General features: G+C 41.9%; 1 protein-coding gene across 6 annotated transcripts in view; it reads right to left on the reverse strand.

Annotated features, from left to right (window-relative positions):
* The window catches only part of mapk10 (mitogen-activated protein kinase 10), a 62,932-nt gene that overhangs the window by 19,948 nt on the left and 18,890 nt on the right, over positions 1-24,094 (reverse strand). For all 6 annotated transcript variants that reach the window (XM_018754568.2, XM_018754561.2, XM_018754578.2 and 3 more), the window contains 6 exons: positions 20,191-20,360; positions 14,318-14,447; positions 12,520-12,578; positions 9,216-9,354; positions 8,438-8,603; positions 7,767-7,838 (listed from right to left, as the gene is read on the reverse strand). In XM_018754568.2, coding sequence (XP_018610084.1) covers positions 7,767-7,838; positions 8,438-8,603; positions 9,216-9,354; positions 12,520-12,578; positions 14,318-14,447; positions 20,191-20,360 — 736 coding nt within the window. The remainder of the gene's footprint in view (positions 1-7,766; positions 7,839-8,437; positions 8,604-9,215; positions 9,355-12,519; positions 12,579-14,317; positions 14,448-20,190; positions 20,361-24,094) is intronic.

Genomic DNA, 24,094 nt, shown 5'->3' on the forward strand with positions numbered 1-24,094 from the left:
ACAATAATTTTGCCACATGAATTGTAATGGGTTTTCTAGGCAGACCTTTTTATGCTAAATTCAAAAATAAAATCAGATTTTTTTCAATCAGGCTCAGTTTTTTTGTGACTCCATCTGCACTATTCAATTCCATTAGTGACATTACGGTACTATATTTTAACTATAGTAGCATATTTGTAACAATCACTGAGCAAAATCTAGTTGTCATTATTGTTCTCTAGCATGAAAACTTCAAGAGAAAGGTAGAAGGCATGACAGCTGGCACAGAACGGCGACAGGTGTACCTTCCCCCTTGGCACATCATACTTGGACTTATGAAAAACTTAAAAGCGATGGAAAAAACAGGAATTGGATTCATGTACTTGAGGAAAAAATTTCCCAGGATCAGTGATGCTAAGATTAAGGAAGGTATTTTTGTAGGTCCTCAGATACAATTTGTAGATGACAAATTTGATGATGAGTCAAGTGGAGTTGAGGAAAATGGTAATCACGGCAATCATTCAAAAGCGTCTGGAGAAGCTTTTTGGGAAACCTTAAAGCAGGAAACTATCGTGAAACGGTGAGTGATGTCCCGAAATCGTACTAAGACATGGGATGTAACATGTCATCGACAGTTCATTTCTTGCCCTTTCAGTGACAAGTGTGGTGAATGTTTTCACCATGTCCCAGTATGGTGGCTGACAACTGCTGGGCTGGACCCTTAAGAGAGATGTAGGGGCTGCTAGTAGTGTAGTAGTTGGATCTGCTGCCTCTGGACCCAAGGGTCTGAGGGTCAAGTTCCAGCTGTAGTACCCTTGAGCAAGGTATTTACCCTAAATTACTCCAGTAAAACACCAGCTGCACAAATGGGTATGTAACTAAGTAGCTCAGCACTGTAAGTCGCTTTGGAGAAAAGCATGAACAAACATAAATGTAAGATCCTAAGGTGTAACTCAGCAGAGAATCAAACACTGTGTGTCACTCAAAAACCCTGCGTGATATAGAAATTCAGAAAACATATTTGAATTTAGCGTTTAAAGAAAATACTATAAAATGTATCAATTCTTGTTTGCCTGACAGATTTTTTTTGTTCCCCATTGTTATTAAAGATTCACTCAAGTTTCATGCTGTCACCATTTGTGAATTATGCCAATATGAGTCCATGCTTGCTCTGGCGCCCGAAATGTCACCTCCGCCTGCTGCTTATCCAGCGACGCCTTTTTAGAACCAATTTCGTTTTAGAATCGAGCCCCTGTATTTCGCGTCGCCTTCCTACAAACACTTGATTGTTCTCAAATCTATCATAAACCCGACAACATATTGGCAGGAACTATCTTCTCAGAGAGCGAGAGTGTAACGTGTTCTATGAGATGTACGTCGCTTGGGAGAAAAGTTTCAGATAAATGAATAAATGAAAATGTAATAAATGTAAATTGATGTAAAATGCAGTTCTATGCTGAGTCACAAAACACATGGCAAAACAACTGCATGTTAAGAGGTGTGAATGTAGAATATATTGAATATATTTCCATCAAGGAGCACCTCAGCTGGGGGCTGCAGCATACCGAACCCATTCGGTCCCTTGAAATGTACCGGATCCCAGGAATGACTTGTGGTAAAACAGGTGCATTTCACCTTGAGCACATAAGTTGTTTCCTTTTCCAGTAAGGGCTAGAGATAAAGGTTTTAACACTTGCTTTTGCTAACATTTTTTCATTTTCACAGAGACCTTTCAGCAGTGCTAAGCTTCTTTGTTAAAGACAACCCAGCAATGCATTTACAAAAAAAAAAAACATAAATGCATAAATACATTTTCCCCTGCAACAGAAAGTAATTACAACATTAATTTTGGTAAACAGGGAATGCTTTGGAATATATTTTGTGGGAAATGCCACGGAACTTAAGTACTTAACGTTGCTTACTTAACATTTACTAATCGCTCACAAGCAGCTTACTGTTGTTTATTTATCTAGAACAATGGACAATCTACCGGAGCAACTCGGGTTAAATGCTTTTAAAAATTTCAACCTTAAAAGACCATATTGTTCAGCAGCAGGCTATCTGTTTCCCCCTCCTTTCATGTCATCGGAAATGCAACAGATTGATGTTTACTAAAAAAAAAATCCTTCGGAAAGTCCTAGACCTGCGTTCAGCAACGCTGCTTGAACACCAACCAGGATTCCAAATCAGCTCTTACTTTACTTGTCCTTTCCTGGGATCTTCGCAGGACAAATCAGAGAGTCCAAACAGCACGAAATCAAACATGTCTGCTGAGAAATTCGTCGCGTTAACAGTTGACCAGGGTTGTGGAGCCTCTTTTTTTTTTTATTTATTTATTTTTTTTTTTTTGAGTCGTTCAAAGCATTAGGAATATGGAGTCATGCTGTAATTCACTGCATAAGGACGCGAGACGCTGGGATGGAGCAGTCCCTGCAGATGACGGCCGGGTGGCAAGGATACGATCTGTGCCTGGAAACAGAACAGTTCCTCTTATCACCTCCCCAAAGATGCAGCCCACAGACCACATGTCCACTGCAACCACGATGACACAGCATAGAGACAGACACGAAACATGACACACAGCATGCCGTTACTCTCGACAGCACACCAGTACAAACACATGTACTTATTCAGTTGTACTTGAGCAGGGTTGGTGCGTAGGATTGTCCTACATACAAGCTGTTGGGGTAATAAGTAAGGAACGTGCCATTCTCTTTAGCGGGCGTTCCGATGCCACTCAGACTGAATGAGTACAGTTCCGCACCACCCACGTTCAAGTAATGACACTGAAAGGCATCGTTTGATTGAGAGAAAAATAAGGTACTACCCCTCTGCATTACCCTGTCAGATTATTTTTGAGCTTAGAACAATGGCTATCAAACGGGTCTCTCTTAGCAGCAAATCAGAATGAAATTAATTACCCTTTTCATGCAACATATTCAATTTAACCAGCGGTTTTAAAAGTAGCTTTAAATTTGGACTTGCACCTCGGTATGCTGAGCTCTCCCTCTACGCCGCAGCTCAGAATCTCTGCGGTGACACCGACATAAACAATGAAAGTCTCCTTTAGTTCAGTGGCACGACTTTGCATGAAAAGGAATCAATAGGCAATTATAACTTATGAGGTTAGGCTATGTGACTGCTGTGATTTCGTAAATAGAACAGTTCTGCACTTATAAGACACATCTAATAGGAGACAAGGTCGTTATGAAGGAATTTTCAGCGGCAGCACATGTGTCAGTTTGAATAATTTCTCATGAAAATGTGTATGTGGAGCATAGTTACAAAACCAAATGTGCAGAATACTGTTGCACCTGCAGTTCCTCTGTTGTATTTAGATAATAAAAAGTTAAATTCTATATTAATAATTTCGTTCTCCTAATTCGGCACAACAAACCGACAGCTGTTTTTGTTTCATGAGAAAGGGAACTTGAGGAAACTAAACAAACTGAAGGCTGGTATATCACAATGCACATAGCAACAACACATAGCAACAACACTTTTGAACCACTTTTATATACAAGACAGTAGAAAAACAAAATGAAAGTTTACCTAATTTTTCGATAGTCGTTTTTTCATTTTAAAATGACGGAGCGACATAAGGCCTTTCAAGGGCTTTACGTGTGTTACTTTCAAATAACTCCCAACCATAGCGTCCATCCAGTTGATCGTATGTGAGATAAAGTCGTGGAAAAACCAGTCTTGTCCTCTGTGTTTCAGTGTGACCCAGCCCTGAATGGATTCTATTTAATATTTTAATACTTGTCAAATGACACGATAGCACAAAATACCATTAACGGTTAAGTACTGTATGATCCTCCAAAAAAAAAAAAAAAAAAGACACAAAAGCATAATAAATGCATTCCTCTGCCAGGCTGCAATTAATAGGTTTCGAGAAACGATTAATGAATAAGAAATGTACGGTTTGATGCGTTTTGCCCAGGCATCTTCAAAGCGTGACAACTAAGTCACAGCAAGGGGCCTTCGACTCACAACAGGAGGGCAATTAATTCCTCATTGAGAAATGTCACTGCAGTCGTGGCACACAACCATAGGCGGTAAAGATGTATGCAGAAAGAGCCTTGAAAGCACCGCCGACCGACGGCATACCGTGTGTACAATGCTTTAACCCAAGACAGGCCAAAGGAAGAGGGTAGTACCTGAGCTGTTCATTGTCATGTCCCGTTGCTGCCATCACAGAGACTCACATTTCAAGGGAACCTAGAGATAGGTTTCAAAGTGTGCTCTCACCCTGCTGTCAAGTGGTGTAGCAGCTTTTCTCGCAGCTCTTAGCAGCTTTGGGTGTCTGCTATGGGTCTGTTTGGTGATCCGCCAAATGGCGTGAGCAGTTCACTTTGGGGTTCACGCAAGACATGTGGCAGTTTCGGCTGGACGCCAAAGGTCCACTAATTCTCAGGAAGGACAGTTAGAGAAGAAGGAGCAGAAGGAAGGTATTATCAAGCAAAAGGATGGAATCTAAATAGGTACAAATGCTTTAGAGGCATGACGGTTACTACAGTTAAAAAAGGCCGGACTGTTATTAATTATTTCTGTCACTTGTGAAAACATCGAGCAAATATCAAAGAGCCGCACCTAGTGGACAATGATGTGGTTTCTTGCAAAATCAGCAGTGAGAATAGTTCTGAAAGCATTCATGAGATTACAAGGTAGGAGCTAATAAACCCTTCTGCAATGCTGATTTAATGCATTGCTTTAATTTTTAGCAAAAAAAATTGAGAGAATTGCTGATTATTACTGGTACAGCTGACGATTTCACTTCGGACAGGAGCAACCTTCATAAACTATTGTTTAATGTATTTAAAAGTATATTTATTTAGGGTGTTTCTGAAGCCAAGAATTCTTCATAAATGAGGCTGTAAAGTGTAGAGGTGTGTACTCTGCAAATAGCAGCTGCACTACGATGACATTATTATAAACTGGTTATGTATCACTAATATAATATAATACTGATATAACAGTATATGCACTAATAAAATAGTCAATGAGGTGCTGAGCTGGAACGGAAACCTGCACGTAACTCAGGCCTTTGCATCTTCGGTCTATGAAGAAGGGCATGAAAAAAATGTAAAACCTGCACAACAAACCAATATCCAGATTACAATTAAGACGGCAAATGAGCAGCATTGACCCCGGTCTCACGAGTCAGCAGCAAAGAGCTCAACACAAAAGGATGGTCCTCTTTTTATGACCTCTGACAGAATAATCGCACAAGCTGTGGCGCAGACTCAAAACGCATAATTGTGCCTTATGCATATTTCCCTCAATGTTCTGTGCAAAAGGGAAGATGTACTCCAAATTTCAATCCATCCATCAAACTGAAACGAGCAGTTGTCATCATCCTCCACCATATGTCCTTGCGGAAGCCTGGCGACTGCGCAGGAGTGGGCCGACCTGAGACGGGGGTAGGAGCCGAACAGAAAAAAAAGGAAACCCGTCAACGCGCACATAGAAAAAAAAAAAAAAAAAAAAGAAAGAAATTTGTGGTATTGTCAATCAAATGAAGCTGAAGTAACAAAATCCATTTAGGAAATCAAATGACAAACTTAAGTCTTTCCTCCCTCACATTCATCTCAGCGCTGAGAAAAAGCTGGCCTCCCAACCTCCTCACGTTCATTTCAGAGAAGTTAAACAGAAATTAGAAGCCTGGTGGAATGTAATTATCTTGTTATGGAAACGGCTGGCCTGTTTTTAGGGGTGGATGTTTTCTCCTCCTTGAGCGGCCGCAGATGGTATGTTACACGGTCCTAAGCATGAAGCTCTGCACGTACATTAATGTTCTTCTTTTGCAGCTACAGCCACCAAGGCTTTTGCGTTGTACCTGACTGCCTTCAGACGAGGGGCCAGGGAATCATTTTCTGTTTTTCCCACGTTGCCACCTTCCTTTTACATTTATTCATTTAGCAGACAGCAGCAAACTTTTTTTTTTCCTATTTCCTGTGGAAAATAAGCCATACGGCAATTGTTTGTTAAATGTGCCGCACAAATTAAAAAAAATGTATGTTACACAGATATTTAACGGCCAAACAGCATTTTATTACGATTCCTCATTATCGGTTTAACCTTGAATCTTGATTTGTAACGGTGTCTCATTTGGCTCCAAAGTCGAGTAACTGGGGCTCATATGCATATCATGATTTTGTGTGAAAACGGGTTGCGATCCCCAAACTTTATAGTTATCGGACGCATTTATACAGCTGGGTAATTTTACTGGAGCAATTCAGGGTAAGGACCTTGCTCAAGGGTACTACAGCCAGAGGTGGGGATCAAACCTGCAACCTTTGGATCCAAAGGCAGCAGTTCTAACACACTACACTTTACTTATATGGCAGTGTGTTCTCCAATGTGACTCAAACAGCAGTGTCAAGGCCTTTGCTGAATATTTATATAGAGCGCAAAGACCTCAAACACCATCAAAAAAGGGACATTTAAGTTTTTTAAATTTATTTCAGTACATTAGTGGAAGGAATTTTAAAATAAGGCAGCAGATCATAACAAAATCCATTCTTCACCGAAGGTTAAACCTGTCACAGTAATTGTTGAAATACAGATCTGAGGAACAAAACAAATTTAAAAGAAAAAATAAAAAATGGGAAAGGCATTAAGGTTGAACAGTATCACACCAGCCTTCACTTCATGCTTCATTGCCTACTTATAAAGCGCAGGATTTTAAATTGGGTTATTGCTTCTTATCTGTGGATCACTCGGTGCCTTACAATCCGCAAGACCGCATGCTTCACAGAAAAACTGCTATTTGATTTTTCCAAAAATATTACGCATAAGCCGCCGTTATTCCAATCTCCGAAAATCTGCCCAGGAACTAAACACAATTTGTAAATCAAGACCTGTTCAGGAAACATATACACCTTTAACGGAAGGAAATCAGAGTTTGGAGCAAATCAAAGTACCACGGTTAAGGGTAGTACAACAGAGGCTCTTCTTGAACTTAAACTATCAGCCTTTAGATCACTAAATCCGCCATGGATGTTCCCAAGCCCAGCTGAGAAAGGAGGAGGGTTGGGCAAGGGGCCAGCTACCCCACACCCTAAAATCCTTGCCAGCTACAGAAACACCAACAAGGAAACTTGAAGGAGAGCCCTTGTTGGTGGCCTATGCCCCAGAAGGGGTGGAAGGCGTAAAGTAAGGTTTAGATTACTGGTTACTGGTAGAGTACTGGCAAGCGTAGCCTCTGCTTCAGCCTGCCCCTGCTCTCAACGAGATGGTGAATGTTCTCCGATCACCTTCGTACCCAGGACCGGTGTTCTTACTTCCCAGCCATACTGCATGTCACTGTTGTTCATTTCTACTGCATGCTCCAACCCTCCAATTTCAAACTGCCGCTATATTTCTAGTTCCTGACTCTCGACGTCTCTGCCCATTCCTCTCTTACGTTTCTTCGCATGCTTGCGTTGTGGCCCAGCCATCAGCACCACGTTCCACAGACACCTTTTCCCAACACAGCTTCATAAGAAAGCATTGAAGTGAATTCATTTCTCACTTTTGTGTTTTCGGCTGCCAAAAATCAACGGCTTCAGACAGCACTGCATTGCAACCAATGAATTCAACACATGCTGAAGGCCTCATTCACGTGCAGGTTTTTGTTCCAGTTGAGTAGTTTTAGCTCAGCACTTGATCTGTCCGAATAATCCCAGGATTGTATAAAACAAACAAGAAGTTAAAGAACTACCAGATCTTCTGAGAGTAACCAAATTCAAATCTGTCCTAAATTTCGGCTTCCAGCTGCATTGCAGTCACTCGGGCAAGGATACAGTCCCTTCCTGGGAACAGGATTTTGTGGCGAACCATTTCTCCCATAATGCACCCAACAGACCATATATCCACTGTTGGTACAGAAGAAAAGAGTTGCAGGGGAAACATAAAGAGGTTAGTCCAAACAAGGCATTGTTGGCAGAAGTGCGACAGAATGCAGATTGTTATTCTAACAAGGAGCAAGGCATTAGTGGAAAAGGGCATAATACAGACACAACTACAATTCCTCAGACCAACAGAGTCTTGGAGTGCGTCAAGGACTATTCAGGTTGACAGAAAATCTATACCCTCTCTGACCCTTCAGACTTTAGTTTAGTGCATTAATTTGAACCGTGTGGTTGAGAGCAGCTGAAGAGGTTAGAATGGAACTACATGATGCAGAAAGAATGATCATTTTCAAGCAGTGATAGTCATTGAATATCAACAAACTGAGAGGCTTATTTGTGCATAAATATACTTATTTATGGACCATTTACTGACATTACTATTACCTACGAGTCTGGACTGCCTACTTTATTCCAACCGTATAATTCCTTATGCATTTTAAAGGTGTCTTCATTTAGAAATTCAGTAAAACCCACACAAAAACCATTTAGCAGTGTGTAAAAAGAAGTGTAGCCCATAAATAAGACTGGACTCATATTGTGTACACTGCAAATGCAGATCATACCATTCTCCTTGTAGCCCATGCCCAGAATGACTTCTGGGGCTCGGTAGTACCGCGTCACCACATAGGGGGTCATCATGAAGCTCGTGCCAGCGGTCCGGGCCAGGCCAAAATCCAGAATTTTAAGTGTACAGTCAGACTTGACCACGATATTGCTAGGTTTCAGGTCCTTTGGGAGAAACAGAAAGAGGGGGGTAGAGGCAGTCAACAAGACAAATGCTTTCATTACTCTACTGGCAACATGTGCAGAGACACATACGATGGAACAGCCACTGGCTTCTTCAACAGTTGCAACTTCACAGATACTCTCAATCTACTATTTCCTGACAGAATGAAATATATTTTCAAGGAACATGTGGGTACAAGTGTATGGTAAAACACTGCAAACACATTAATAATTAAGGAAGGGAAAAGTTACACTATAACTAAGGTTAGGTATAATTGCAACAAAGTGCCTTTGTTAGCCATTTGCCATGCATCATTTAGCATAGAACATAGTCGGAATATAAACTGCATATTATAGCAGGAAACTTGCGTATGTTCCACTGCATTTGTACTCGATCACACTAACTGCAAAAATGCAATCCTATAAAATGTTGTGCATCTTTTGTCTTTTATATATAGGATAGGGTAATTAAAGGTCATCAAAACCTATTGTATCATATCAATGATAAAAAAATTGCTCAAGGCACTAGTATCGATTCCTTCGGCATTGCTGCCCATGACTGATGCACATGGTTCATTATCTCCACAGAAGCTCGTGAGAAGTTTTTTTTCCTACCCTGTGGATGATGCCAGCAGAGTGCAGGTGTTTGATTCCACACAGCATCTGGTAGAGCAGATAGGACATGCGCTCATGGTCTAGCTCCATCTGAATCACCTGACACAGGTTGGCATCCATCAGCTCCATGACCAAGTACCTGAGAGAGATACCAGCCCACATTTGTACGGTTGTTCTCACGACGCATTCACTTCTGCCAGATCATTAGTGTCAAGAGGCAGAGGAAATGACATCAGCTCATGGTCCAGCTTGTCCTCATCCCCGTTCATGAACAGCTTAGATCCACTTTCCACCTGCAGGTTTCATTCTACATTCATAGTGTATGTAACACTATGAACATAGTGTATATAAAAGGTTTGTAAACCTTTAACATATATTACATTCAGTATTCATCATCCACAGAGAAACTGCATTGTTTAATTTAGAATTTTTGTCACGTTTTTTTTTCCCAGTTGACCAAACATTTTGCTCTAAATATTGTTACAATAAATGAGTATTACACAAGTGTACAAAAATAGATACTTTCTATTAATTTATGAAAAATGATTGTTCTTGAAATATGCTTGTCATATGTTAACAACAGCAAAAAAGTATGAATGAATTAGGAGTAAAATAATATTTGTTTTATGCTATGAATGCTCAAATGACTGTTTGTCCAGACAATGACTGGTGGAAAAACAAGTTATTTCAGATGCTATTGATTTTTTACTTGTTCAAATGTGCAGCAGGCCAGAAACAAATAAATCAAGTCAATGTTATTAGAAAGCCAAACTACAAGGGAGCAAAAGTAGATGAGAATAGGAGACAGTCAGTGCCACACTTTTTGGTTTACAAAAATCACCAAAAACATATCCAATGCCTTTACTGGTTTTACAGCATTTTTACAGTACAACCCAGGTTGGCCATTTTCCTCTAAATGTCGTGTCTCTAGGGTTGTTGATTTTGAGTATCTTCAGCACTCTGCGATCACTTCTTCAATCCATTTCTTTCTTGGTCTGCCTCCCAGTTGGCTATCGTCCACAACTAGGCACCTGCAGTTTTTACACCAGTCGTCTTCGTCGTTGCGCCTCACATGGCCCTAACAACGAAGGCGCTTGGCTACGTAAAGACGAACCCGTTGGGTTCAGCTCCTACCATATCACAGAGTTCCTCACTCCAGATCTTATCTTTACCAACTCATTGGACATCCACCTTGTCATTCTTATTTTGGTCCTTTCTAACTTCCTCAGATTTTAGGCTTTTAGCACCCAGGTTTTACAACTACACAATATATACACCAAGAGTAGAGTTTCCCCTTAATTTTTAGGGATGTTGGCTTGGACCTAGGCATGGGAAGTAGACTCCTAAATTTCTTCTACCCACATCTTATTCTAGTTGTAAACTAATGTGAAGAATAAAGGACATACACCCAAGGACCAGAAATAGTGATGTATTATGTTACAGTTCTTCCACTGTAGTCCATTTTAAATTCCAATTTTTCCCCCACAATGATCAATAACCCTTAAAAAATAGGGCTTATTCCAACAATGCAGACATACCAAAAAATGGGCTGTTCCAACTAAATTAGTTAAGTTAGTTTTTAAACATGTTGATTAACATACTGTAAGCTCTCGTATAGCTTTCCCTTTTGTTCATCTGTGGATAAAAATTATTCACAGCACTGATGTACAATTCAGTGTGAATTCACCCCAGTCAAAAGAGGCATGAGCATCTCTGTGTCTGCATTTTTATTTTTATTTTTTTTTTATTTGCAACAGGAACACTGCGTCACAGCAACATAACAGTACAGATGCTCCTCGACTTACAACGGTTCGACTTGCAATTTTTTGACTTTACAATGGTGAGCTAGCGATAGACATTCAGTAGAAACCGTACTTCGAATTTTGAGTTTTGTTTTTTCCCGGGCGAGCGATATGCGGAACGATACTCTCTCACAATGTTGGGCAGCGGTAGTGAGCCGCATCTCCCAGTCTGCCACGCAGTCACTAGTGTATACGACCGATACTATACAGGGTTCTGTGTTGCCAGCGTTATTTTGGATACCCCCATATCTACGTTGTGTTTTGTGCATCCATTATGTCTACGAAACGCCTATCTGTGTCTCCTGTTACTGGAGATAAAAAGAAGAAGAGGAAGGCAATTACTTGAGCAGAAACTCTAATTAGTACGTTTGAATCTGTAGTATTTATTATTATATTGTAATACAATACTGTGCAAAAGTTTTAGGCACTTGGAAAAAAGTTGTAAAGTGAGAAGAATGCTTCGAAAAATAATGCTCTAAATTAATAAACTCCCTACAAAGCTTAGCAACTATCCATCATCAACAGCCACTTGTCCCAAGTGGGGTTACGGCAGGCTTGGCCGAGTCCTGCTGTCCAGTGGGTCTGGGGTTCAAGTCTCGCTTGGGGTGCCTTGTGACGGACTGGCATCCCATCCTGGGTGCGTCCCCTCCCCCTCCAGACTTACGCCCTGTGTGTTGCTGGGTTAGGCTCCGGCTCGCTGCGACCCAGCGTGGAATAAGTGGTTTCAGACAGTGTGTGTGTGTGTGTGTGTGTGTATGTGCTCTTTCCCATTGACACTAATGAAGAAGACAATAAATAACTGGCTAAAACAAATACTTCTGTGAAACATCCAAGCGTCTAAGACTTTTGCACAGTACTGTATCTTCTGTTTATTACTATGTTTATTGTTTCTTGTTCAGTAATGACTGTACTGTCTTGTGCTGTTTTGCACATGTGCACTTTATGTAGTCCTGTATAAGTAGCTTTGGATTGTTTTATGTAGCACCAGGGTCCTGGAGGAACATTGTTTCGTTTCACTGTATACTGTACCAGCTATATATGGTTGAAACAACAATAAAGCCGCTTTGACTTTGATGAAGGCGGCAAGCCCATAATGGCCATCGCACGTGAACTTGGACTTTCACAATCGACGATCTCGACCATCTTAAAAGATAAGAAGCGATGATGTCCGGTAGGTTAGGTGTATTAAATGCATTTTCGACTTACGATATTTTTGACTTAGGATGGGTTTATCGGAACGTAGCCCCATCGTAAGTCGGAGACCATCTGTATTAAGAAAAATGTTATACAGTACCATAGTTTATCACTGTCCTGTATCTAGTTGATCAAATACAAGTCATACATGACCTAAGTTTCAAACGCATCATTAAGAAGACTTGCATACAATTTAATTTGTGTCTATGAACATTTGAATAGGGAACACATAATTTAACTATAAACAGCGAAACAAAATTGTAACAGTCTGTGATACATCTATGTTTTAATAATAAATTCATACTCACACATCCTGAAATTCTTCTAAAGACTTCTGTGGTGTAAAAACATTTAATAAGCTGATGATCTGAAAATAAAAAAAAAAAAAGCATAGAATGTAAAATATAATACCAAACGACTCGATGACGCACAAAAGTGTATTTCCATTTAACTAAGACCGCCACCCCACCCAAAGAGCTCAGCGAACAAGTGTTTTGTCAATACTGTACTTTTTTCCAATGTCCAGTCTATACAACTGAACACTAGCAGATTTTTTTTTTTTTTTTTTTTTAAACCAGAGCATTGAAGACTGTCAAAATGACACTTCACTCCAATGAACCAACATCCTTCCATGTCTATGTCCTCTACAACGATGTGACCTGTTGTGAGACCAATCAGAAGTTGCGTGCGTTGTCATCGTAGAGACAGATTTCTGCGGTCAGTCAAGGGTACGAAAAAGATACCGGTGAAAAGGAGCAAATTGTTGCCCTTCGTGCTCATGGTAAACTAAACAAATCATCCACTAAAGAGCCACACACACGCTGCAAATCCACAGAACTGGCAAATGGGGGCATTTCCGCATCCTCCGAGCCAAGTAAAAATCACATGGCCCACACTATGGGCAGCAGAACGAAACCAAAAACTGATCATTCAGCAAGTAGCCTGCTGAGCAACAACGAGTACAGGCGCAATAACATGGTCTCCAGCAGTGTACGGGGGGGGGAGGTGGAACTGAGGGGCTTCCGCACAGAGAAGGGGTGGGAATAACCCTGCTCAAGGACACTGCTGATGGAGAGAGATTCTGCTGCTACTAGACGACAGATTTGCACCGGTATGAGGATTAAGATCCATGGAAACACAGTGGCCCTGTTAGTAACACTTCCCACTGACTGGAAATCAGAACTTAGGGGAGGTACCAGTCTCTTGCCCCTTAACCATATTTACCCTACATTCATCTCACTGCAGCCGTCTTTGGTCTATTCTAGAAGAAGTAAGCAGGAAGGTGTTGCCAGTGTTTCAGAAGCAGATGTATGAAACGGAGATTAACTCAGTCGCCGCTTATGAATAATGTATGCATTGATACACAATGAACAGTGCATAGAGAGTGGAATTTTTCATACTCTAAGTTTGCTGCAATGAAATTTTTGGCAAACTTTTATTCTGCAATAATACCCTTGGCTATGTAATTGAAAACTTGCATAAACTGTGGGGGGTCTGAATAAATACATGAACTGGAAACCCCTGAATAACAGTTTTGCTGGATGTAGAAATATATCAAATGGAGATTTGGAGCATTTAAACATTTAGCCTTGGTAGAAGTGGATATATAACACAAAAAGTACAGTATGTACAGTATGTAGGGGTCAGCAGGTAGCACTGACACTGAGAAAACAGACTCGTAGCTTACAGTTAATTTCCAGGGGGAATTTTTTGTACCCAAACGTAAAACATTTAACCTGTTACAGTGACACTCAGCTGTATAAGAGAAATAAATTGCAGGTCTGTTTGAACAAACTGTTGGCTGCAGCAATGAAATACTGATGAATAACGGTAATTTTACTAATCCAATCATTATAGACTGGCGTCGCTCTAGTAGAGCAGTAGATGTTTGCTGGGTCAGGGAAATAATAGGATATTTCCTAGGGAAGGTGGTGATGCACTCTGTAATAAAGGCATTATACTCTGCAATTTTTTACTTTTTATTTTCATCAACAACATCTGCTATGCGGAAGACATTTCACGTTAACCATTCAGCTCCCACACCATTCTTTGCGATAAAAAACAAGAAACGATGGATCAGCCGGCCCAACGGTAGCAGACACTCACGTTTTTATGGTTGACACACTTCATCAACACCAGCTCCCGGTATGCCCGCTTGGCGTGGGTCTGGTTCTGAAACGGCCGGCTGAGCTTCTTGATGGCGACATTTCTGTCAAGTACAGCATCATACCCAGCGCTGCAGAAGGAACACAGGCGACACACAGAAAGGGCATTAGAGAGACCGGCGCTAATAAAATGACAGAACCGCCCTCACCTTCAGTGACACCGGAGCTAACAAATGTTATTGACTGAATGGAAGCCACATCGGACGTTAATCCAAATAAGCTTTTTAAAGCCACCTACAAAAAAAAAAAAAAACTGTCTTCAAAAGACAATAAAACCCAGAAAATGTTTCTCGATGCCATCCCTTCCTGTGAATTGAGACTGACGTGACACTTTCAACGTAAAAATGCCATCAGCTCTTAAACGTTGGTTTTAATAGAAAACACTGTTTTACAACCATATCTTCTGCAGCAATCCTATATATGAAAATAACAAATACCGTCATTAAAAATAGCTGATGTGACTATACGCTCCATTCCGTTCCATGCTTGGCGAAAACACAGCCATTAATTCACACGCCGCGAATACGACCGGCCACGGTAATGTACACTGGTAATGTGGCTCTCTGACTCATGCTCCGATATCCACAACATGGAGCCGGGATTGAATTAACATCTCGGTCTATGGAAACATCTGTCGAGGGCAGTCGCCCTTAACATTCCTTTCTCCTCTTATTTGGACAGCACGGCTACGATCATTAATGATGCGGCAGCAACATATCCAGCTAAACAGGGCTCTGCGGAAAATACCGGACTTATTGCTATTATGTAATAAGCTGGAATCAGACAGCAGTCATTTAGCTGAGATCCGTCAGCGATCCTGCGCAGAGAGAAATGGTCGTTTCAGACACGGAGGTCAGTGAAACAAGCAGGTAAAAATGAGTTTGCTGTAGGCGACTGTACTGGTAAAGGTTGATGGATAACAATGTTTATGTCTTCGACAGCTTTGACACAAGCATGAGTAAGAATGGTAACCAGTGGACGGAATTACAGCCGCTGCTTAAAACTGTAAAGAGGCCCGTCTGAAATCGACACAAACCGCTTCCGCAAACACGTAACGCGAGTTGGGGAAACGAGGAATGAAAATAATATATTATTCGATTATACGACTGCTTGACAGTCGACACGGGAAGATGAATTCAGAAAAATAATCTCAGAGGTTTGGAACAAGCACAACTAGTTAAATTCCCCGCATCAGTTCTCTTTGACAAAATGCCTTTCTCGCATGTAATTTTCCATGGCTTGCCTATTTTAGAAATTAAAAATAGAGCAGCCATGCTGTAAATATCAATATTAATTCCACAGAGGCGCATACAGGTGTATATACCAAAAACCCGTGTATATTTCTTCCCAGTCGGTTTTAGACGTAAAATATAAGAGATATTTTACATGCTTATTCCTTTATCAAATTTAGAACTGTTCTTCAGCGTGGCTAACAGATGGTTGAGACTTTTATGATTAATGTGCCTAAATTCAATCTCAGAGGTTTTGGTCTGGTTACATCACAGAAATGGCAACCAGTGCCAATTCACACTCGCGTCTGTTGGGTCATTACGGAAACTGATGAATCAACTAAGCAGGTTAATCAGCAAAACCAAATTTAAAGCAGCCTCTGCACTTTGGACTTTGCTATGTGCTCTGTTCCCAGTTTCATGCTGTCTGCTGTCACCTTAGCTTTGGGTTAGGGCTCCATGATTTCCCGCCATCAGTCTGGCTGTAATGTGCTGTTCGATCGCCAAAACACAGAGTCAAATCAATTTCTATCCCCTTGTCCTGGTGAAGGTTGTGGTGGTAGCACATGTCTCATCGGACATGATCAAACCTCCGTTTTCCCAACCACTCTCTCCAGGCATTTCTAGGCCAGTCAAGAGATGTAATCTCCCCAACATGGGTCTTCCCCAGGGTCTCCTCCAAGTGGGACTAGTCAGGTTTAACTCCAGCGACCAGAGGACATTCTCACGACATTCCCGAACCTCTTGATCTGCAGGAGCAGTGACTCTACTCGGAAACCCTCCCAAATCCCAGAGCTCCTCACCCCGAAAAGGTCATTACATAGTTCCAGAAAGTGGATATGCTATGACAGCGTCACTGCTGCTTTGTCTTTTAATTTTCCTTTAGTTCATTATTTTATCATTTCTTTCCCATAAAAATACCATGAGGATCTCAACAGACAAAAAAAGGAATCAACATAATCTTATGAAATGCTGGACAAAAAAAAAAAAAAAAATCACTTCTTTATGTTAGCAAAGTACAAAGGCTGATATGAGTTATTTGTGATGGAGTTTGTATTTTTCCCCATTTCATTCACTCTATCAAAGAAAATCAGTTTTTATAGCTAGTCTGTCTATAACTCCCTTCAAAATTAATATACGGAGCTGTAGTGCGAAACACCCGGCCTACTACCCTCGATAATCAATGCTTTGACAAGCTGATATTGACGTACTGTACATACTACATCCTCTTGCGTTCAACTCTGTGAAGAGTTTTTCAACAAATGAGAACACGGGCCTATATTTTCCATACATTGCCCTGACAGTAGGGAAAGAGAGTGGTAAATTCACTGGCAATTGCCTTTACATTACAGCCCTTTGAGACTACTTTAGTCAATTATTTTAGAGCACTGTAAAGACACACTGAAGAGCCATACTTTCGAGTATTAATATATTCCGGATGTAGCAGGTGGACCATGTTAAGAACCTGCCTTTGTAAGGGAATTAATTCTACTCCTGAGAACTCCCAAGAACTAGGTCAAGTGCTGTTTTTTCTCAATAAACATTTTATAGTACTGTACCGCACGACTACACGATGAGTACGGGTGCACAACGGTAGTTTTGAAGATTACTTACAAAAACCGCCAAAATAATTTTTGCTGTGATTCTCTACACACTACCTTCCCCAGCAGTAATATGGCCAAATAGTATTTCTTCCTGTGCGTCAAAATTGTCACCACAATAGGTGTGAATAACTGTACAGTGATTTTAATGGTAACAAAAAGCATGTTCATATTTTATATATATATATATATATATATATATATATATATAGGTGGTCCCTGATTTACGATTATTTGACTTATGATTTTCTTGAATTTTGAATTTACAATGCCATTCAGTAGAAACTGTACTTTGAATTTTTAATTTTAATTTTTTCCCGACACGCAGAGCGATACTCTCTTGCGATGCTAGACAGCAGCAGCGATCTGCATCTCCCAGTCTGCCACGCAGAGGCGTGTATCAGGTGTATTAAATGCATTTTCGACTTACGATATTTTCGACTTATGATGGGCTTTGCAGAACGTACCCGTATCGTAAACCACCGATTTGTATGTTTGTGAGCGTGTGTGCAGAACATAACAGAACACACACACACACACTTTCTGAACCGCTTGTCCCATACGGGGTTACGGGGAACCGGAGCCTACCCGGTAACACAGGGCGTAAGGCCGGAAGGGGAGGGGGACACACCCAGGACGGGACACCAGTCCGCTGCAAGGCACCCCAAGCGGGACTCGAACCCCAGACCCACCGGAGAGCAGGACCTGGTCCAACCCACTGCGCCACCGCACCTCGTTAACAGAACATAAATATTAGCAGAAACAGAAGCGACTTAAAATTTACAGAACATCTGAAAGCTCGCCTTCCACCTTCCACCGTCGCAATGCTGAATAAAAAGCAAAAAACTTAGAAAGAAATCCATTTTTAATCTTGCTTGCACAGACACACACACACACACACACACACACACACACACACAGCAGTTAACCAGAAACACATGCCTTTGCTTGTGGGACCAGAGATCTTTCGGTTCCTGACTCGTCTTGTATGATATCAACTCATGATCCTCGCTCTTCATACAATACCACAGATTCTTGTGACTGTAACATTTTCCATATCTCATCTAGAGCACACTCAGCTGACTTGATATCCTGAATCTAAACACTGTTATGCAATCCATTATGTAATTCTAAGATCTCTGCCAGGACAATAACAGGATGTTGATGGAGACTTGCAAATGCCATGAATAAGAGGATCAAAGGGGAAAATATGCAACACCATGTCTCCGAGGAGGAAAAACAATGCATTGTACCACCTGCTTTATCACTAGCAAATATTTATTCTGCATTGAGGGAAAAAAAAAGAAAAAGAAAAAAAAAACTTAAGAACAGCAAAAAAATTTAACCAGAGCCTAGTATATTGAACTCATTATTCAATCGAGATCGAGCAGCTGCATTTAAACATGTTTCAACATCATTGGCATTCTTGTGAATGCATGTTGTTTTGATTATCATCTGTCATTATCAGCTTTTTTTCACTCCTCCAGAAAATGGACTGCAAATGGAATAGCTTAGCTTGCTGCCTGGCAGGCACGTTTAATTCCAGCCATGATGCGTTCAGAGCTGAGAGTTTCTTATGTTATTCAATTAGTGCTTTAATGGAAAAGGTTTCCTAGCTGAAGGATTAAAACACAATGCTGCTCCTGTAAAGTAAATTTGTTAATAGTTAATAACAAACACATTCCTTGTGCTTTAGAATTAAATATAACCCTATAATTAAAGTTATCCAGTGGCACTGTTGTCTTTCAGGACCCATTCAAATTATCAGATTGCAACCTGCCATAAATTAGTACTGTGTATTACTGATCGATTATGATTTATTGTTTCCCAAATACATAGGATATGTTCAGAGACAGCTCACACACACACACACACACACGCACACAGAATGTCTACAACTGCTTGTCCCGAGCGGGATCGCGGCAAACTGGAGCCTAATCCGGTAACACAGGGCACAGGGCTTAAGGGGGGGAGGGGACACACCCTGGACGGGATGCCAGTCCATCACAAGGCACCCCATGCAAGACTCGAACCCCAGACCCGCCACACGGTGGGCCCCGGCAAAACCCGCTGCGCCGCTTCGCCACCGCACCCCCTTTTTGTTCAAAATTCTGAAGAATTAAGTCATTCATTTTTGATAATCACATCTCCTAATGTAGGGATGCGGTGGTTGAGAGGCTCTCCAAGAAGCATAAGGAGTAAGGCAGGGTACACCCTGGAGGAGATGCCAGCGCACGAGAGGGCAATCACACACTTTCACAAACTGTGAGTAGTTCAGTGTCTTCAAGTCACCTGAAACACATCTTTGGGCTCTGAGAGGAACCTGGAGGAAACCCATGCGAAGAACATGCAAAGTGCACGTGAACTGAGCCGGATTCGAACTCACACGTGGCTGCACTTGTAAGAATAACAGTAAATTGCCTTCTGTCGAAGGATCTTATGAAACCTCCGTCATGGTGTTGTAAGTAAGAATGTTTCTGAGGTGCAAGCAATATCAAGAAACAGCTGGTGCAAGCAGGACTTAATAACCATTTTGTTAACATTAACAAAAACAAAAGAGACTTAACCATACACAACTCAAAATTAAACAATAAACATATACATATAATTTTCAGTTTAAGACCGCACATATTAATCTTTTTTATTTAATCCTGACTAGTGAACGGTCTCTGAAAATCATGCAAATAAACAAATCAATGAATTTCAGCGAACTGAAATATTCCGGTATTCTGGATATTCCGGTAAAGTTTTATGCGGCTACGTGCGCGATGAACGTCGGTGCATATGGTGAAGGACACTAACTAACTGTACTTAAGAATCACACATCTGCAGCTACGTCTCTTTCTCCGAAGGTAATACACAAACTGTATTGTCTACGAGATGTACGTCGCTTTGGAGAAAAGCGTCAGCTAAATGAATAAATGTAAATGTAAATGTAACTGGTTTTCATACACAAGGTGAATTTAAAGGATTTGGACACTTACCAGACTATTCCCTGAGCCCCAGAACCAATAGGCTTTAGATTCTGGTACCGTTTGAGAACTGTGAAGGTAGAGTCTCCAACTTCGACACTGTAGAACTGGTTGTCCACTTTGCTTTTGCTCATATTGTAATGCTTGGCGATGTATGACACATCCACTTGTTTACCAAACCCCTGTGGAGGCAGAGAAATGCTTTAAGGAAACGTAGAAAAGCAGAACAATCGCATTCAGTCACAATTTCGTAAAACGATGAAATCAAATAATTATTACTTTCTGCATAAATTCTTAAAATTGTCTTAATTAAACCTAAAAATTAAAAGTATAGTGTATCTCACATTTAGAATATCTACAAATTATAGTGTATCTAAAATTATAATGTATAGCTTGATCTTACAGAATAGATCATGCGTGAGCTTATAGATCAATATCCTGGAAACTGGAGACTATCAGATATACCCGTTCCCTTCTTTTGTTCAAAACACTTTAATACCAATTGTTAGCTGTGTGACTTACACATCATACACACATCATCTGAACCGCTTGTCCCATACGGGATCCCGGGGACCCGGAGCCTAACCCCGGCAACACAGGGCGTAAGGCCGGAGGGGGAGGGGACACATCCGGGACGGGACGCCAGTCCATCGCAAGGCAACCCAAGTGGGACTTGAACCCCAGACCCACCGGAGAGCAGGACCCGGTCCAACCCACTGCGCCACCGCACCCCCCACGTGTGACTTACAGCATCGGGAAAATTTCTCTCACATCATACTTAGCAAGTATGAAAGTGATACATTAATTTATCTAACCTAATTTCAGTTGTACTTAGTAAGTCATCAGTCCAGGTACAGTTGCCAGTTACAGACCAGTTGCCTTCTGTTTCACTTTTCAGAGTAGAGCAAATAGACAGGCTGCAGATATAGCAGTGCAGTTTTCACTGGCGACTAAATGGAACCAGCTATGGTTTGATGCTTAGTGCACACCGACCAGCTCATTGCTAGAAGTTGTTTAGAATCGCGTGTGTATAGAGAACTATTAGACCAAACCAACGGCCATGGTGTCAACACAGATAGACCCCCCACAAACCTCGGCGCCCCACCTGCGCCGTTTTCCGCAAACGGGTGCATCCTGCATGTGGCGCCACCTCTGACCCATCCCTACTTTACTGATACTGTGGTGGTTTGTCCAACCTCTGTTCCGCCCGGTGTCCGGCAGCCCCCGCCTGCCCCATCTCAGCTCTCATTACCAGGTAATCCTGCCATTGGAAGCCTCCTCAACTGCTTTTCTTTCCACGCCATATCAGCCGCTCTGGCAGCCGGCACCTGTAGATTGCCGGCAGCTCCGCTCTCGTTCGCCGGTGCCGCATCTCGGGTTCGCTCCCGGCGTTTCTCCTCACTTAATTCTGGCCACCCACGCCGAGTCGCTAGCGCGCCCATTTTCTCGTGGTCTTCAGCTGTATCGTTTCTTAGTATGCCCCGGTGGAGCGGGAAGCCGCTGGCACCTGGACCCACGTGGTCTTCGGCGGGTTTTGTTTTGCTCCTCCATTGCTGGACGGTGCCGTTTTACATTTCACTCCAGCTGCCTCCTCTGTATTTTCGCTCTGCTTTATTCGCTCGCGACGCCTCGTTTCGCACGTCACGTCACCACGCAGACCTGGGTGCTTTTACTTCCCGCCTCCCCGATTTCTCACGAAATGGTTCCATGAGCAATTCCACCCAGCTTTCTCTGCGCTGTATGTGCACCTCTCCATTTTCCTGCCCTTCTTCGGGGAACCTCCACTCATAGGTGCGACTATATGCATATTCTCTACAAAGCTACAGCCTCTCGTTTTGATCCAGGCCCCTTTCCTGTTCTGTCTGGCCTCCCCCGTCCCCCTTGCCCCTGCTCTGCCTTTGAGGAAGCTCTCCTAGCTGATGCATCTTTATGTGCCCAGATTCTTCTGTCACCTTGGGGTGGCTCCACTCACTCATGCCCAAGCATCCAACGACTGACTAGGCTCCCTCCCTCCCTCTCTCGGGGGCCTTTATGCTATCCATCCATCGTCAACAACCGCTCGTCTGGAGTGGGGTCACGGCGAGCCGGAGCCTAACCCGGCAACACAGGGCGCAAGGCTAGAGGGGAGGGGAAACAACCAGGACGGGACGCCGGTCCATCGCAAGGCACCACAAGCAGGGCTCAAACCCCAGACCAGCCACGGAGCGGGCACCGGCTGAACCCACCGCGCCACCATGCCCCTCTCCTGCTTTTATACGATCGCCAATTTAAATCCAACATCCACTACTTCCACCATTCCATAGAAAGTTCTTTTCACTAAAACCTAAACAATAATCCAAGGTCATTCACAGCCACTACTGCCCGCGTCTTCGTTCTACCTGGCTCACGTCAGCCCGGTTCATTAACTACAGCCTTCTACGTTGTACGGCTTCGGTTCCTGTCCCAGGTTTGCTGATACAGCCTTCGTGTCCGCATCTCCGTTCCCTACTGTTGGCACTAGTTCATTGTTTGTCAATGCCATTGTTGAGGTCGAACTTTCGTTCTGTTCTGCCTACGCACTGCCTCCAACTCGGCGCGCTTGTCACTGGGACTCCAGGTTCGTTTAATGCATCCATTTATTTTCAATCCTGCAATTTTTTTTTTCATACTGTACCTCCTTGACTGCACCACAAGATGCAGTTCAGTCCCTCGCTCATCGTTGACATCCATCCATTTATTGTCAATGCAATTTCTGTGTCTGCACCCCTTGTTTCGTGCCGGCTTTCCGCGCCTATTACAACCGCAATCCGTGCCCCATCTCACCCCTGACGTAGCCGTTTACACCATCCCGCATCACGCCGTCGTTTGACGCCGCTACACAGCCCACGTCAGCTTTCGTCTCCGTCACTCATCACAGTTTGCTTCACACTGGCATTCCATGTCTCCATTCGCATCGTGTCACCATTCAACGTGAATGTTTCCACATCTATGACTCTTGACAGCACTATCCATACGAAACCACTTGATTAATTCACGATTCAACAAAGCCAACAAATTAGTCAAAGTAACCAAGGACTCAAAGCACCAGACTAATCTGTTTATGTCTTACTAGGTGCCAACTTGCACTGGACAAGCAGCTATCGATAATCAATGAATAATATAAATATAGCATTAAAAGACAAGAACTGAAAAATATAGTATAAAAACTGCAACCCCTTTTAGACATCATGTTTTTCACCAGGAGGGTGACATCCTCGCAGCGATGGAGAAATATGGTAAGAGTATTTCTGTATTATTAAATGTATTTTGACTTTTGTGTATCATTTCATGCCAAACACATTTAAACATTTCTAAGCATCCTTTCCCAAAAGTGAGGTCAAAGTACAATTAATGAAATCAACATTCACCTTACTTTTGTATGTTATTGTTTATAATTAACAAAATAAAACCATCAGTAACATAGTTAAATAAACGTATTACAGTATTTTAATACAATGCAAATAAATCAACAAAAACGAAGTCATTTTGCATCAGACATGTCTATTATGAATGAGAACACAAACCTGTTTACCAACTACTGCAGCATTCACCAGTGGAATATTTTCAGAGAATACCTTCCCAGAGGGTAAAATTCATACAGTTCTTTTGATATATTCGATAAGGCAAAAACCAATTTGATTTCACCGACTAGGCAATTCATATAATACTAAAATGTCAATCTAACACCAGTTCAGGTATCATAAAGAACATATCCTCAATGGTAATCATAGCATATTTGTATGAGCACAAAACAACAAGCACTCTATAAAGAGAGCTTGCCACAGTTCATAAAAATCTATTTCCTGGGGCAGGTCCATTTTTTAGCAGAACAAAGAGCAATTAAACTGACAGGGCTAATTTCATCTTGATTAACAAAACAGATTTCCAGTAACCGTTG

Source organism: Scleropages formosus, chromosome 6 (assembly GCF_900964775.1).
Source record: "Scleropages formosus chromosome 6, fSclFor1.1, whole genome shotgun sequence".
NCBI lineage: Eukaryota > Metazoa > Chordata > Actinopteri > Osteoglossiformes > Osteoglossidae > Scleropages > Scleropages formosus.